The 18,142-nt window shown below is 38.4% G+C and overlaps 1 protein-coding gene across 1 annotated transcript in view; it reads right to left on the bottom strand.

Moving 5' to 3' along the window:
* Cntnap4 (contactin associated protein family member 4) overlaps positions 1 to 18,142 on the bottom strand; it is a 278,839-nt gene that overhangs the window by 37,168 nt on the left and 223,529 nt on the right. Inside the window, 2 exon segments of the mRNA NM_001107432.1 lie at positions 6,889 to 7,107; positions 7,746 to 7,916. Of these exon segments, the coding sequence (NP_001100902.1) occupies positions 6,889 to 7,107; positions 7,746 to 7,916 (390 nt within the window).

Raw genomic sequence — 18,142 nt, 5'->3', positions numbered from 1 at the left:
TGAAAACATAATATCTAATTAGACATAGCCGTCTTGTGCATGTTTGAGGATTTGTAACGATACCATTGGGTTTGCAGTCAGTCACTTTAGTTTGGACAGAATTCTTCTGAGGAACACGTCTCATGTAAATAGGATTGTACTTGAAAGCTTAATTAAAGATTGCAGTGCCTTTCCAGGGTTAGAGTATGTCCAATTAAAATGAGTTGCAGTTTGATTAATTGATTCTGGATGTTTCTGCTGAGCTATTTTGTTGGAAACTATCTTCCAATTAATTTTCTATCAATTTACTTGCCATGCTGGATCAGACATAATGAATTCCGGAACTTCACAAAACACTGAGTATCCTATGAGGCGAATGCCTAACCTTTCCCTGTGATTGAATCTAACTGGATCCATCCAAGCCCATGACAGTTCCAAGGCCTCATACCTCAGCACCTGGCTAGGTGCTGAATAGGAAATGAACTGGGAAGACCTATTGATTGATTTTACCCTTCCAACACTTTCACTATTCTCAGGAAATTGTACTAAATAACCAGTGTTATTGTCACAGAACTGTGACTGTGGCGATTCCCCATTATTTTGTGTCAGGAAGACCTTTGTGATTAAATTTTGAATTTTTTTTAAAAACAAGCTATTCATGTGCCCTCCATGAATATGATTGTAGATTGGTGAAGAACAACTTCTTCATTACCCCTGAAGTTTTAAAGAATGAAAAAGATCGTAACAGTTATTCTTACCTTTAAATTCAAGGCTATAAAAAGACTGGCTCATTCTGACCTTGACACTGTGGTAGAGAAAGACGGATCAAGTCCCAGGCACAAGCCAATAGAAAGCAAGAAATTGACAGGGTGTACAGGTTTGGCCCAGAATAATGCCAGGATATTAGAAGTGCTTGGGAACCAGAACGTCCTCCTAACAGCCATCCTGAGGGAAGACAGCCTTGCAGAAGTAGCAATGTGAGCTGCAGAAGTCGGCCACACCAGGAACTTGTCTTTAATTATGCTGAGCAGTGATCTTAATTGTGTAGCGTCCCAGGAGCATGGGAGGGGAGAGAACCATTGTCCCTCGTGTTCAAAGAATTACTGTGATTGAAAGAAGCTGCTGGTATAAGAAAGACTGTCACAGGCAGAATGTTCAGTTTTCTCTGAACCAAACCCAAGTGATGGAAACATGGCCCTGTGGCTATAGCCCTAGGAAAGAGCAACAGTATGTGTGTTTCCGGCCTGGGGAAGCCACACAATGGCTCTCTGATTTGAACGTAATGAAGTGTGCTTTAAAGAACTGTGCGGGTGTCAGTACAGGGGCACAGTCATATGCTCTACTCACTGGATTTCGGGTTCAGCAAGGGTCATTAGGATCTTCCCACTGAGCACAGGAAAGTCTGCTCAGAGGTAGCAGATCATGAAAACGACACCTCAAGGAAGAAAAATACTTGCAACAAATGATAGAAGTGCATGAAAGAAATACAACCTTTGTTTTACTAAACTGGCAAGGAGGAAACACAGTTACTATTGAAGAAAATTTGGCTGAGACAGAAATTATTTCAGTAAGACTATTTGATACTCTCTTACCGTGGCTATATTTGTGCATAGCAAAAAATGAAAGTTTAAAAAGAGAAATAGGAAGAATATATTATAATTAAAAATTACTTTTTCTAGGTACTTTTAGTGATGTGGAAATATGAATTTATAAAAGCCATAAGACATTTGCAATAAACTTACATAACAAAGACTTATCCAAAGCATGGAAATAATTCTTAAAATGTATTTATAAAAAGGAAGACTCTGTAAATAATGAGAAATAACTCTAAATAGCCATTTTATTAACTATATCGTCCATGGGGTCAATGGAGGCAGGCCCCATCACCTGCTCAGTACACGCATGCTCTGAGACTCAGTAATTACAATCTCGCATATTCAGTCAACAGAATAAAAGGCACATATTTATTCTCCCTCATGATCACTAAGAAATATTTATAACATTCAAACTTGAAATTATTAAAGAAATATAACTTTGTTTTGTTACATTCAACTTTCCAAAAAAAATCACAAAAGAAGTATATCTTAAATATATCTTTGTATTGGTACGTTCAACTTTCCAAGATATGTCACAAATGATGCCCTTGTATAGGCAACCAGTATGAAGAATTACTACTGCATGAAATCTCAGGGTGGACTAGTCGCCAATATCAACCTCTGTGTAGGGCATTGGAGGATTGCTTGCTCCAAATATTTGCTGATATGATGCAATTCCAATGTGACATAAATGACTTCTCACTAGGTCAGGGATCCTTCCTTCCAACCCTCCTCCCAGACTATTCAAATGGAGTTTAACCCATGTGAAAACTTGTCAGGAGAAGAATTTAGACAGGAAACGAAAATTGCAGAGCTGGTTGAATGAAAATCAATTCAGGGCTAATTTAAGAAGCTTCTAGGGGGGGGAAATGCTGAGTTTACAAACTGAAATAGAAAATGACCACTGTCACATTTCAGTTTAAAAAATGATTGATTCTTTTTCTCTCCATCATTTCCGTGGTTGGAGAACGTTTGTTGGTGAGAGCAGCGACGACTGGGGCCAGTTTGTTCTCCGTGTTCCATCAAGGTCAAGGACAAGGAATCAATACTCTGACCAACTCCAGCACTGCTGGGGTGACAGGTGGCACTTCTGAATAGGATTGTTTAAGATGCTTTAAGAATCACACACATGTACACACACACACACACACACACACACACACACACACACACACACACACACACACCACGAGAAAGAACTAGAAAGGAATGGCAAAGACCTGCTGGCACGGTAAGAATATAGAAGGACAGCTGAGGACATGGCTCAGTGGTAAATCACTTGCCTTGTATGGACAAGGCCCTGGGTTGGGCCACATTTCATCAAATAAACAGAACCAGGGCTATGAACACAACACAAACCATCATTCTTTATTACAAGAAGCAACACGGTCCGACGTTCGGAATTATTTCAAGGGAAGGAAGATGTCTACCACACTGATTCTCTAATTTTCAGACTAATTATCACACACTTGTTCCAAAAATGGTTGTCTGCACTGCTGTCCCTCCTCCACTGTAAACCGTATCTTACAATCCTGCTAGGCAGAGATGAACATTCTGATATTTGGAACTAAAGGACTGTTCAAGCCACTCCATTCTCACCTCATGCATCCATGCAAGATGTGTTCTTGCAGGTAATGCTGGCCTAGCAAATAAATCACTCTTAGACTAGGACTAGCTTACACTTCCAGCCTTTCCCTACACCTAGAGCTTATGTCTGTATGAATGAAAAATATTTTTATCTTCTTCCCTCTTCAGATTCAAAGGATATTTTTTTTAGAGTAACGCTATGGTGAGGACTGTAGTCTTCCTTTCCATAATTATTTGACTTCCCTAGTTTGTCCCTACACCCAAATATAAATGACAGTCATTATGCACACTTGAAAATACTGATTAGTCATAATTATTTCTATGATGGACGGATGAACTACAAATTAAACTCCCGAACTTGTAAGTAAAGGGGATTAAATCACCCTTTAAAATTTCAACCAGAAAATCAATTACATTGTATAATGCAGAGATTCTCAGTCACCCATAGAACCACCTACTCCGAGAAGAGAATGAAACTCAACTCTGTTCCACTTATTACTATGTGAAGTAAGAGTCCCCAAGCAAATGGTTCCTTTACACCCGACGTGTTACACAGGCTCTGTGAATGGTAAAGCCAGGCTTCATGGTGAGCATGGCTTTTAGGACTGGTAAGATTTTGTTGAAGGAGAGGGAGGCCACAAGATGTTTTCTCAGCCTGTGCTGTATTAGAGATGTGAGACCTGGGAACAGCTTTTATCACAGCCATGAATTAAGATAAAGGGGACGGGGATATCTTCAGATGTAAGTGAGGAGTAGGTAATAATATAAGGAAGGAATAAACATCGTTCACGAAAGAGTATTGTCATGGGAAAGTGATAAAATGCTGGGAGCAGCAACCAACTCATTGGCAAGTTGTGTGCCGCTAAATCTAAAATGTGTCTTCACTCGGTTTCAACATATCCACTTCAGCCGGGGCTGCTGGTGGCTCCCATACAAATCTGCAGTAGCCTGCTCCTGCTGGTTTCATTCTGTCCATGTCCCTCATGGCAATAAATGAGCCATGAGGAAGTAAATAAGCTAAGAAGTAAATAGGCCACCCCTCAATATTAGAGTCACATGCCCTGCAAGGGCCTCTCATGCTCCAGTGTGTAGCTCAACCCGACTTCCCCTGCATTCCACCACGTTCACTCTCTTCAGCCATATTGACTGATTCTTGTTCACTAAGATCTGTCAAACTCACTGTTAGCACTTAGGATTCTACCTTCTGAGAAGTTCACGTGGCCCATCTCTACTTCCTCTGGTGTCAACTCGAGTGTTAACATCTCTCCACAGCCCTGTTTGAGATGGAAATGCTCAACACTAATCAAGACCCTACTCATTCTTCTCCTGGTTCTGTTTCTACTTTATTTTCTCACACTATTAGAATATATATATGCATGATACATGCATATATTCTCACTATTAGAATATATATGCATATATACATGCATATATATGTGTGTATATCCATGTATACACACATATGTGTATATATATGTGTGTGCATATGTATATATATAATATGTGTGTATATGTATGTATGTGTATATATGTATATATACACATATATATATTTCTCACCACTGGCTACTCTTACCTCTTCCACTGAAATATACTCATAAGAAGGCAGAGAACCTTTTGTTCATAGTAAGTGCTTCATTAAATTCTCTCTAATTACTGATGATATTTTACTCATTTGTCACCCACTGAGCTCTAATTCAGTGTAACCTTTTTAATTATAATTTGTCTCTCATGGAGTCTGCCTGCAAGGCAAGAAGTCTTTAGTGGTAAACTTATGAAAAGAAATACAATGATTTGTTTGATAGGAATGTTGTAAATTGGCAGATTAGTATTTTGTGCTGTGTCCATTGCTTGCCGAACTTGAAAGGTATCCATCCTCTCCTGAGAGTGATCTACTTGGTGGTAGGAGTAACAACAAAAGCAGCCCCTGAGGTGGCATTTTGACAGTCAGATGTCATTGCCTTGCGGTGTGTCATTATACCCTCAATCATCTGTAAGGATGAAGATCTTTGTTCATTGCAAATAGGACAAACAGGACGTTTTTGGCAGCGACCTCTCTCCTTTTCCCGCTGCCTTTGCCCTAAACATAATCAAGATTTCCATTGTTTAAATTTCCCAGTGGCCCAGCCACTCTAAGTTTGAACACATATGGAGATGTCAAAGGCTCGACTAATTGCCTCCATAAAGATGAAATTTCTTCGATCCTTATTCAAATTATTGCATATGATTGATGGCAAAAGGCCCAAGCCTGTTCAAAGCAGTTTTCTGATGTCATACGATACTTCATTACCACCACCTGAAATCAAATTAAGGCCAGGATTCCTATCAGGTACAATATATAGTGATGCCATCTCTCGGAAGTTGAAATTCCTCCCAAGGAGGAAAGGTCATCTACAGGCAAACGGCAACATATTTCACTGAAAAATTCGAGGACAATTTCAGCCTTCTCAATTTCTAAGAATAGTAAGGCTATTTCCAAGCCACTGACAGATTTTAAATTGCAGTATTTTTTTTGTTGTGACCATCTCTCAGTTTTTTTTTTAGAATTCAAGAGATATCTATGTCCATTTCCTGACGGAGCTTCTAGTATGGCATTAAGAGAAAAGTTTTATATTTCTTCCAAGCGTACTTTATGGTTTCTACCCCCTTAAATAAGCCAGCTGAGTGGCCACAAGTCTGTGAGTAGAATAGCTATCAGGTTGCTTCCGTTGTGGAAGCTATTCATTAAATTTGTTTTCAGGGAAAGAATAAATAATGAAAATAATGAGGACATAAATTTATTAGAAGACCTAAATATGTCTTTGTCAGATATGTCACAAGCAAGCTCATTCCTTTCAGAGAAAGGATGCTAATAAGATTGTTAGGCAGCTGAAGGTGTGAGGGGGGAAGCTGCCAATGAATTCTGTTCTAAATATAGCCATGAAAGATGTCTGGGTTATAATTTCTGATAATTCATCATTTATCTTGCCTCATCGTGTCTCCAAGTCTTTATTTACATTAAAATGTATGAGCTGGGATCAGATAAACAATAATCCTTGAACTTCATGGTCTGTAACTTCTGCAAAAGCAATTAGCAAAGACGCAAAAGAAAATTAAACCCACGAAGAGGAACTCCAGTCTGGCGTCTTGCAAACACTGAGCCAGTGGACATATAAGCAAATTATCAGAAGAGAGCCAATAATAAGAAGGACAAAGTAGAAGAGAAGGTGTTGAAACTGAGGTCTCTGAGGTCTGTCTTTTTTTTTTTTCCTTTCCTACCATTGGCCTGGTTCTCATGCAACATGTTCAAGTTGAGAAGAAACATCCCTGACTGGCATCACAGTGGCTCCTTATTTCTTAAAACAGAAATAAATGTTTCCGAGATCACACTAGAAGCCCTGATATAACACACAAACTCTAACAAGCCATGAATATTAAGAAGTTATGTGTGCAGAGTGAGGGCGTAGCGCAGAGAAATTCACATCTCTTAACTAGGTGAATTTCAGGGTATAATGCAGTTCCTGAACCCCAGCCACCCAACCTCAATCTAGAGTAGGGAAAATACCTATTACATGGACTAGTTATTAGGAAGGAATGGGGGAGCTGGCACTGACTGGAACCTGGGCTATCGATAATGTTTTGTCTCTGCTGTTAGGTGTGTGTCACCATTTTTCAAGTTGGGATAGCTTTACCATGGCGCATCTCTAGACTCGCGGCGTGCCTTTTGTGTTTGAGAAGAGCAGCTTACCCACGAAGAGTTGACTGTTGAGCTGTAAGAGGACGTGGCCATCCGTGGGAGCAGCTTGTATCTTCGGAGGGAGCTCATCCACCTGAAGGGACGCTTCTTTCGTGTTCCTTTCCACTCGCACGTGATGCCACTGGTTGTCATTGAAGTGGGTGGGGGAGTGCACAGAGAGTTCAAAAGGCCCGTTCCCCACATCGAATGAAAAGGTGACAGTTGTGGGTGCTGGAAACATCAGATAGGAGGGATTTCCAGGTGAGTCTTGTATACACTTAAGACAATGCCTCACAGCCGTCATTAGACACAAGGCTCACGTTATATAAAAGGAAGCAACGACACCCAAATAGACATGACTCTCCTGAGGTAGAATGAGTCAGTGAGATGCATTTTGGGGTAAAATGCAATAAACTTTGAAAAGTCTCTTCTCTGAATTAATCTTTCACAAAGATAAAGATCCAATGGCTCAGAGAGAACCCAAAAGTAGCATCTGTAATTGATCATACAAAATGATCATTTCATTGATTCAAAGTTTATATAATTTAACAGCGTGAGACATGCATTGGATATTATGCTATTAATAGCAGCCCATGAATATATCAAAATAATAAGTGGTTCATTAAGTAATTTTGTAATTAATATTAGTCCCGAACCGAAAATTTGTCCTCAATTTTAATTACTTCAACTTTTTCCGCTGCTAATGAATTTATCAATATTTTTACTGAATTATCACTTGTTAAACATTAAATTATTTTCTTGGAAAGTAGTTTTTTTTTTCATACAAGAGATATGAGTTCCTAAAAGTTAACTGAAGAATTCAGGAATAGATGACTGTGTCCCAGGACCTTTCTGGAAAGGATACTTACAGCGTAATTCTATTCGTATGAAGTCGGTGATTCCCAGGTTCTCTAAAAACACCCCAGAGAGGGCCGTGGTCTTGAAATAGAAGGACACGTCTGCACTGAGCTCTCCATGGAATGTGGGGAAGTGGAGGTAGGAAGCCTCAGTATTAAAGGAAGCTGCATTCCAAAATGGCCCTGTTTAGACAAGTACAGAAAAGAACAAACTCAAGGAGAAAACAAATCCATGACGTATGAGGAATTTCATAACCACAACTGAATTTTCTCCCTTTAGCACCATGACTGTTTTAAAACACCATTCATCCATCCAATATAAATCTCGTTCCTTGTTAACTAGGTACAGATGCACAGGCATAGGAGAAGAGATCCTATGGAGATGAAAACCTGAATTCTTTCCAACATACAGCCAGAAGGCTTCCTACAGAAAAGCCCACAATACAAGAAAGAAAGAAAACAAAAACGTCTGCAAACAAAAATTCTATACTCAGCTAAAGCAATATCTGAAGAATCTGCTAGGCCTTGGCTAATTGCTTAATATTTCTGTATTTTGAAAATGTAAACACCTAGTTGTTATGACTCAAAAACTCCCTAGGGCCGCTCCTTGCAAATCACACTTGCCATAAACTTACATTCTCAAATATCCCTATTATTGGCCTTGCCAATTTCACACTGAAATCGGCATTCTAGATATGCTCTCATATAACTAACACAGTTGTAGTTATGAAAATGCATTTCTCATTCAATAGTCATTCCTTGTTTTGCTTACGACAGGGAGGTAGGTGAAAGCTTACTCTAAAAGTTTACAAATATTCAATACTTAAGAAAATATGGAAAATGGAGCTTGGAATATCTGTTTAGAGATCTGAGGAAAACCCAAACGTGTAGGGGCTGCAGAGATGGCTCAGCAGCTAAGACTCTGTACTTGTCTTACAAAAGACCAAAATTTGATTCCGATCACCCACAGTAGGCAGCACTCAACTCCCATAACTCCACCTCCAGGATATCCAACGCTCTCTTCAGATCTCCCCAGTTACCTCAGCCCAGGTACTAAATTCACACCACCCCCTCACACACATTCAGATTTAATGAATATAAATTCTGTGTTGATTATAATTGCTAGCTAAATACAGTATTTCCATCTTGACTAGCACTGGTGGATATCTGCAACTCTTCTTTTGAAAAAAGAAATATTTGAGTGTGTGAAGGAAGAAATATGGAAAATGAAATACAAATTCCCGGGCAGGGCTGTCAGGATGAAATCCCGCTGAATATATTGAGGTGATGTGGAGAATCATCAGAGAAATAAGCCACGAGCCTCAGCTGCCATCAGCAACTTCTCAGCACATCAACCAGGACTAGGGGCATCCTTAGTATGAAGCCGCTCCACCCACCCTCTTAACAAGGAATAAAATTCTCCTATCTGAATTACCTTCCTATAAGAAAGACACACTGGTCTTCCAGAGCCAGTAGCCGGTGTCTTAAAGAAAGAATTCATTATGGAAGCCGACAGCAGAGGCCCAGCTACATGGAAATCACAAACTTGACCTGCTCTATATGTCCCTTAGATTTTTGCCTTCTTTTCTGTTAATGCCGCAAGGAACACTGTCTAAGTCTATTGCTTGTTTGTTTGTTTGTTTGTTTTATCTGTTTCTTTTTGTCTGACTCAAAAGTCAATTTTCTGTTACACGTGGACAATTTAAAACTGAATTTATTCAGTTGGAAAAAAACATAATCGTGAGATCCCACCTCCTCATGCCCAGCCAAGTAAATTTACATATTATCTGAGTTCTGCCCAGGCTATGCCTTACATTCTTTAAATAGTTACTTCTATACTAGACCCTTGGATCATATCTCAGTCTATGAAAGGATGCACGAAAATTACAAAAGGTCAACGAAGAGGCAGCAGTATCTCTGTGCTCTTTGAATTGCTTACCTGATCTTTTTTAAGGAGCAACGTGCCTTTCTCTTGAAACACTAGATATAAAGTCGAAGTGTGCAACTTTAAATTATGGGATGTTGCTATATATGATGATCTCATACGCTTAAAAAGGGAGTGATCAGAACCAAGGTTTAAGTCATGTAATATTATTTGACTACTACATTAATACATTATAAAAATCAAGGTTTCCTCTGCTACATGTTGTATTATAACTAACTCAATAAAACTTCATACAGAAGGTTTCAGGGAACGGTTGAGTCTGAAGGACAATCTTTGAATTGCTTCTACCTACACAATAAATGCTCCCAGGTTCGTGAAAACAATTTAGCTTTAGGAAGCTAAGACACTGTTACACATATAATACTATGTTTTGTTTAGTGGGCAGACCCCATTTAACAAATTCACAATAGGTAGGGAAAGAGGTAAGAACAATTCACATCCATGAGATTAAGAAACTGATGCTAATTCAAGACAATTACAATAAAACCAAGGCCAACGTTTACACTGTTGGAATAGTGTGCAATGGCACATGATGTCCCAGCTCCTTATGTCCAGTGCACCCAAGAGGATTTGCGCAGTCTCAGAGAAAGGAGGCATGGAGACAGGAGCAAGGAAGAGGTAGAGATCTGTAGTTACAGCAGGAAACTGCCCTAGAAAGAGGGTTCTGTAAGGAAGGGGGTTGGAGAGTCCCTAAGCTGCCCAGGAGCAGTGCTGAAGTACTGCATTTGTTACTAGGCAAGTAAGACGCATTTTAAAAAATTATCTCTAGTGGTTGGGGATTTGGCTCAGTGGTAGAGCGCTTGCCTAGCAAGCGCAAGGCCCTGGGTTCGGTCCCCATCTCCAAAAAAAAAAAAATTACCTCAATGGAAACATAGGGAAGGCTAAGCTGAAGGGAGGGCTTACAGAGTAAAGCTGTTGTCATACAAGCACAAGGACTTGAGTTCAGATCCCCAACACCCTCATAAAACCAGGTGGGCCAGGATCCTTCTAGAATCCCAGGGATAGGTTAGAGGACACAGGTGAAGTTCATGTTCAGTGAGAGATCCATTCTTCTCACAATGTGGACAGTGACTGTGGAAGACACCTGATGTCAACTCTGGCCTCTATGTGTATGTGCACACATGTGCATTAACATGTACACTCAAATAGTGCATCATGATGTATTGCTATATATTATTAATAGTGACAATTAACTAAAGAAAAAGTAAAATATCTACTTAAACAAATATAAATCAGTAAAGAGAAATGAATTGCCGTGAAAACTTTGCTTTTTAGATTTCCATAACTATATAATGTGTATATGTACATAAATGCATATGCATCTGTTATACATCAGGATGAAGATTTATTCACATTTATATAAAGTAGAAACATATTATTAGTATCTGATTTTGTGTGTAAATATTTTTATGAAGAGCCTTAAGGAATTATAATTTAGCACTATTTAACACTATATGTACTTTTAAATTTTCTAAGCATTTAAAAGGAGTAGTATTTTTTTATGGTTGGGGATATGAAGAAATTGAGGGAGTAAAATGATGAGAATCCCTTCTTAAAAGTAAAATTCACAAACACACACATAATATTAAAATGTTGACATAAGGAATATCTTAGCAGTCAAATGCATCTTCTAAATATTTATGGACCATTAAAGTGAGCTAAAAAATAGAAATTTCTTAACAGGAATAAAGCACCAAGATCAATTACATGTTGCTTCATTGGAACACCAAAACCTATGTATTGGTTTAATAATTCACTGGTTCCTCTTTTTTTTTAGCAATTCAGTTATTGGTTTCAACAATTTATGAACCTGCATAGAAATCCATATGTGTAAAAATGAGGGTGAAGCAAATGAAGTCTGGCTGGGAAGAATCTCAGTGTGTGGATTATAGATCGGTAGAAAAGAGAGCAGAGCTATCCATGGGTGTTGGCATACAGTAAAATACCCTTGCTGTCCCTCCAACACATTTGATATAGTGGGCATTATTTTTACCTCTTACAAAAGCAGAGCAGAGATTGTCTTTGTCATTAAAGGATTTTAATATATATGGTTTAAATTTTCAAGGACAATCTTATTTTCCAAGAGGCTGGAAGAATAGAATTTGTGCATTGTTCATTTATATTTGTGCGTGCAGGGTCACAAGCATGCACGCACATGCAAACCATCAAAGGTCAGCCACGGGTGTCATTCTTCAGGATCTGTCCACTTCATTTTTGGGACAGGGTCTCTCGCTGAGAGGAGGATTCCTAAAGCTCATGGGCCAGCTACCCAGATAAATCTGTGAGTGCTCAAACTCAGTAAGAGATAGTCTGGTCAGCCAACCTCAGGTATCTACCTGGATCTGTCTCCACAGGGCTTTCTAATAGATGCTAGAATTGAATTAACATGCCCTTACCTCTACAGTAAGCATTTTCGGATTGAGCTATCTGCACAGCTCAATTTTGATGCAATGATCCATCTACTATCATTCTATGTACAAAAGGATGTACAAAATTGTAAACAAAGTGAGCAAAATTGATTTCACTTTGATGTTGCTTATTCATACTTCAATCCTGTGAAGGTCAGAGCGACACTGGCAAGTATGTAAGGTTGTAGTAGACGCCAGAAAAAGAGATCCTTCCATACATCATATCCTCTTTATCTCAAGCAACTTAAGTTGAACTATCAAACAGCATGCTAATATGTAAAGAAGGATGTATTGCAAATTCAAAATACATCTGTCTATCCACTACTGATTCCTTGCATTAACATATATAGCTATGCACTAAACGGTGAGTCCAGTTTCCCATTTGAGAAGAAGAAAATTCACCCATAGATCATTTGTGACCAACCTTAGACATTTAAATAACATGAAGTAGAGTTGTTTGTGTGTAAATAAGATAAATAAGCACAAATTAAGAGCTCTTTGTTGCACACACACCAATGAAAATGAACTTCCTTTAGTCACACATTTAAGGTTAAAAATAATTAGACACTCAGACTATTGTCTGAGAACATTATTGAAATATTTTAACACTCTCATGGAGTATGAATGGAAGAGCTTGTAACATCTCTCTGTATTTGCAAACATACATACTTTACATTAGACCCATCACCATTTTTTAATTATAATACATTGGCCCTTCAAATACATTTATAGTCAGACATACCAGATTCTATTTCCCATGCCCAGAGGAAACTTTTCTATAGTAATTAATTGGATGAAGTATTTCACTGACTATACTCACCAAAAATAAGAGTTAATACATTATTCATATTTATTACCTAATGACTCCTGGACATATGACTTAGTTATAGATTATAGTCTTTGCTTGAACATATATATACATATATATTTTTTAAAGTACACCCTATATAAATACATGTTGGATAGAGCACAATGCCAAGTGAGAATACTACATGCTAATTTGCAAACACCACATATGTCTAAATGTCTAATGCTTTTCATGAATTCCATGTTCTTAGGAGGTAATTTTGGACCTGCTCTGTTTCCAAGCATGCAATGTCCCATTTTTCATCCTTGAACTTCTATAAAAATAAACAGCCCAAGACATAATCTTTAATTACCCACTTCGTCTCCCTGCTACCATTATCTACACACTGTATCCTTTGTGTAGAATCTAAAATTCTTCCTATTCCAAAGATGTCTGTGATTGGTCTCTTCCTTCAGCACAACTGTGTTATTAATCCTCCCATCTTCCAAATTCAATTCTATGATATTACTTTTCTTCCCGCCCATTACTAATTTCCCCATTGTTTCACACCCACTGTTTGATGAGCCTGTTCTAGGCTTTAATCTCCCACGCTCAGCTTAACTAACTCCTAAACAAGCCATTGTCAATGTCAATGATGATCTCCACATAGTTCTTTTCAGTTGTAACAATTCTTGTCTTATGAAAGCCATCAACATTTAATGTAGTTGATTGTGCTTCCTCCCTGGAAATACTTCTTTCACTCAGAGCACAGGACACCCACACTTTTCTACCTTTTGAACTAGTGCTATATAATTCTCCCTTCTTCCCCCTCACCACCTCCACTTATCACTTCTGGACTATTCCATGACTCTGTGCCTACACATCTTCAACCCCAATAACTCCAGTTGATCTATTCTGTGGATGTTAGCATATGTATTACATATGAACATATGTCTGAAGCCTGGAACTTTTAAAGTGACTACACCACATCTCTCATTCAATGACTGATGACATCTCAGCTTTTAGATGTCTAAAAATGAAGCTTCTTGCAAGAATTCCAACTTCTTGACCCTGGAAATAGTATTTCTCATTTCAATCAATGTCAGTTCTATATTTCTAACTATCATATCAAACACATCACTGTCATAGTCTTCATATTTCCTCTTGAAAATGACATCAATTCACAGCAACTTCATTAACCCTCCCTTTACACAATACCCACAATCACATCTCTCACCATCGCACTGTGCTCCTATTCATGATGATGCTCCAATCTAGTTAATAATATGGTATCACCCAGCATCTTGCTTTGGTCCTACCCTGATGAATCTCACTAAAACATAAGTCACCATGGTCTTTTCCTTAAAGCTCTCTAGCATTCTCCAAGCTCACTGAAGCTGGAATCAAAGATTCCCAAGCCCTCCCTATCATGATTATCAGTTTCTTACGTGATTCGTTTACCATTCACAACTTGCTCTCTGTACCCCAAACACTTTGTTACATAAAAACACATATTTATACATTTCTATCAGCTACATCCCCACATCTGCATCACTACTCCGGGTTCATCTTATTTTGAGACTCTTTCAAGTATACACTCAATCCTTGTTTCCTTATTGTCTTCAGGCTTGCCTTCTCAATGCAGTCTTTAGCAATCATATTATTTAAAATTTTCTTCCTTTTATAATAATTTAACCATTTTTTCTTGACAGCTTGTTAGCATCTATCATAACATATATCTTACTGGATTACTGTCTTCTCTTTCTAAGAGAATGTAAAAGCCAAGAACATGCAATAAGAATGCTCTCTTCCTCTCCCTCTCCCTCCCCCTCTCCCTGTCCCTCTCCCTCTCCCTCTCCCTCTCTCTCTCTCTCTCTCTCTCTCTCTCTCTTGCTCTCATTCTCTCTCTCAGTGCAAGCACTCTACTATCAATAAGTACTTGTTGAAGAAAACTATATATTTTCTTTTGTTAGCAGAATGATTAGAAACCTTAGAATAATTCTTACATGTTCAATTTTTTTTGTGTTCCAAGGAATCCATTCAATTTTTTTTTATTGAACAGGAAAGAAGAAGAGAAATTAAAAAAGAGGGGGAGAAGAAAAGGAAGGATTTTATGATAAAATGACAACATTAAGAAACTAGAAAAAATCCAACAAGATAAGATGAATAATGAACATTGAAATAAAAATTTATAGAAGGTGGGAGATTACCAGATATAGAGAAGCTAAGAAAATTATATTATCTGATTATGTGTTGAAATGGATTGATCCCTACTTCTTTAGTGGCTCATAGGTAGACAGCTGCCTGGAAGGAAGTGTGTCAAATGGGAGGGATTAAGCAAATCACTAGTCAATATTGTTTTCCTAGTCTGAGCACCTAACTTGTGCAAAGTTATTTACTGCATCCATGAACCTTTGATTATGTAATGAATCATTGGCAGCTGTGTTTTCTCAGGCCACTACACCAGTCAATGCGGACAAGATGAATTTCAGAGACTCAAACGTTTCTTAGAACAAGGAACTCTCAACCATCTTTCCTAACTTGATAGATTTTCTGGGTAAACTTGGAAGAAACACATTTAATAAAAGTGATTGAAAGACTCAGTGTCCCAAAAGTAACTAAGAACAGAAATTTAGAACATTTGGAAAAAACTCTTTAAAACACAAGCTGCATAAATCTTCTAGGTCATTGTTTCTGTTTCACAGAAAAATATCAAATGTATAACACTTGGATGCATTTTCATTAAATAATGACCTTTAAATATAGTTTTTCCTTCAAGCAATCACTTAAAAAGGGCAAGTCTTCTCTAAAGTGGAAAATTTTGTTTGATCACGTATTTGTCCAAAGTCTTCGGTGCAGGAAAATTAAAAAATACTGTCCACCAATTTCTGAGCAGGAAATGAAAATATATCCAGCTTAGAGGATATTTTTTAAGTGTTGAGGCAACATAAAAATGCCTCTCAGAAACAGATTCTGCTATCATAACATATATTATGCTATCATATACATAATGCATAATTCAGGGTAGTAAGCCTGAAAGACAGAATGAGCAGCTACGAAAAACAAGATGGCTGCCTTCTTCAGTGCAAACCAAGTAGGAACATGTGGACCAAACTGGCAGAGGTCAAAAAGCCTGCCTCAAAATGTTACAGTGGTTCCCAAAATAACGAGCCCATTGGGATGTGCTAAAATTTATCAGTTCTTTGGTTAGATTTTTAAGACAAAATCAAGGGAGATCAAAATCTGTGTCCACAAAACAACTTAAAAATGACTAAAGGACCCTACTCACACTGTTTGAAAAGTACAGTGGGGCTATTTCAAGTGTTTCTCAAACAATGAATGGATTAAGGGATAAAAAGTGTATCTACTCCCATAATGAAATATTATTTGACCATAGAAATAAGATATTAATACAAGCTTCAACATAGATGAACTTTAAAATATAGGGAAAGCAACCAGTCACAGAACCATACACAGTTTGGGTTTCAATGTATATGAGACAGAATAAGCAAGTCTGTTGAGTTTTTGTTTTAAGCAGCTGCATATGTCTGAGGTGAGAATGAAAGGAAAGTGGATGCAGGTTTCATCTGCAGATGACCCAGAGTTTTCCCACTAGCTGGGGAGACAGGTGTTCCTCTAAAATGATTAAGCACACAGAACATGGCTGCATTGAACATGGGGTAGCGGGGAACTGTAGGGCACGTGAGTCACAGCTCAGTCAAGTTGTTGCCAAGAAAATGAGAACGTTTTAAGGCTAAATTGGCTGTTTGCTACTAATCCTAAGGTGACAATTATTGCCGAGCACGTGCGGAAAGACAGCACTCACACATCCTAGAGGGAAAAATAAAAGAAAACAACAGATACTTGACAACAAAATTCAAGCAGAAATAAATCAAAATAAAAAGCATTCAAGAACAGAGAGGCTTTAATGATAGGTCTGAGATGATGCTCGAAAACAAGCAACTCTACAAAGAACGGCGGAGCTAGCAAAACCTGGTTAGTAATGATTTTAGTTTTCTAAACAAAAAGCAAAGAAATGCGGTCCATAAACCATTCTTTTTCTCCAAGAAGTAGAAAGTGTTTCGGTTTTATAAATGAATACACTTCTGGAGTACACATTAAGGCTTTGGTAGCCTGCACAACACTATGCCAGTCAAGATTCCATCAAGGAGATGGAGTGACACACAAGTCCTACCACTAGCTGATGAGCTATTGAGAGCTGGTGGCTGCTGGGGGACGGGAATCGGTTTTCATTTAGGGGTGTGGTCCCTGGCTGGTCCTCCACACTCCAGTGAATGGCTACACACCCAAGAGAATAGCAAGAAGCACAAATAGCACAAATAGCACTTGATCCATCTCATAAATAAGGACACAAGGTTGGGTGTGTAGGGAACGGAAACAGATACAAACAGCTTGTATGAAATTCTCAAAGGACCAATAAAAAACAGAGCTTAAATACAAATACATTCATAATAAATAAATTCAGAACTAAAATAAATTCATACTCTTACCTGACACCACAGCTCGGGCACATCACAAGCAAATGTCTTGGGTAGAAGCAGAGGTGCTTTGTACTGTGAGTAGCTTTAAAAATCAGTGACAGTCTTCCTGCATCATCTAAACTACTTTTGTGAAATGCACACACCCACTTACCATTCAATCGCTTATACAACTCATAGCTCACTCTTTGTTTCTTACCGATAATCCCCATACCATGGACAGATTTCTCTAGATGTGTGTGATGGATCGCTTTCCTTCCTCTACAAACTGCTACTTATTGATTACCTTTCATGCCATAGTCAAGTATTGGGTACCAGGGACACAAAAATAAACGAGCAATGGACCTCACTCTTAAGCACTCAAACAGAATCAAAGGCTGTAGGAGAAATAAGTCGTAGTAATGTATTCAACATTTGTCTCAACAGAGGGCAGGAAGTCTGTGTCCTCAAGAGAGCTGGGAGAAAAGCTTCATCAAGAATATTCCAGAAGCAGTTGCCTGTAAGTGGGATATGTTCTAGCTGGGCTGCCTTGTCTGACCTCAGCTCAAGAGAAAGCACCTAGTCTCCCATAGACTTTGATGATCCAGAGTGGGAGTATGCCTAGCAGGGACCCAACCCCCTCAGAGGAGAAGAGAAAGGGGAGGTGGGGAAAGGACTGTGGGAGGGGCTGACCAGGAAGGGGGCAGTGAGTAGGATGTAAAGTAAATAAGTAAAAAATAAAAATAAAATAGAATAATTTTTTAAAAGAAAGGTTTAAATCTGAGTGTTTA

The sequence above is a fragment of the Rattus norvegicus genome, chromosome 19 (assembly GCF_021556685.1).
Source record: "Rattus norvegicus strain SHRSP/BbbUtx chromosome 19, alternate assembly SHRSP_T2T, whole genome shotgun sequence".
NCBI lineage: Eukaryota > Metazoa > Chordata > Mammalia > Rodentia > Muridae > Rattus > Rattus norvegicus.
The sequence above is the reverse complement of the archived record's forward strand: the minus strand, read 5'-3'. Positions and strand labels throughout refer to the sequence as shown.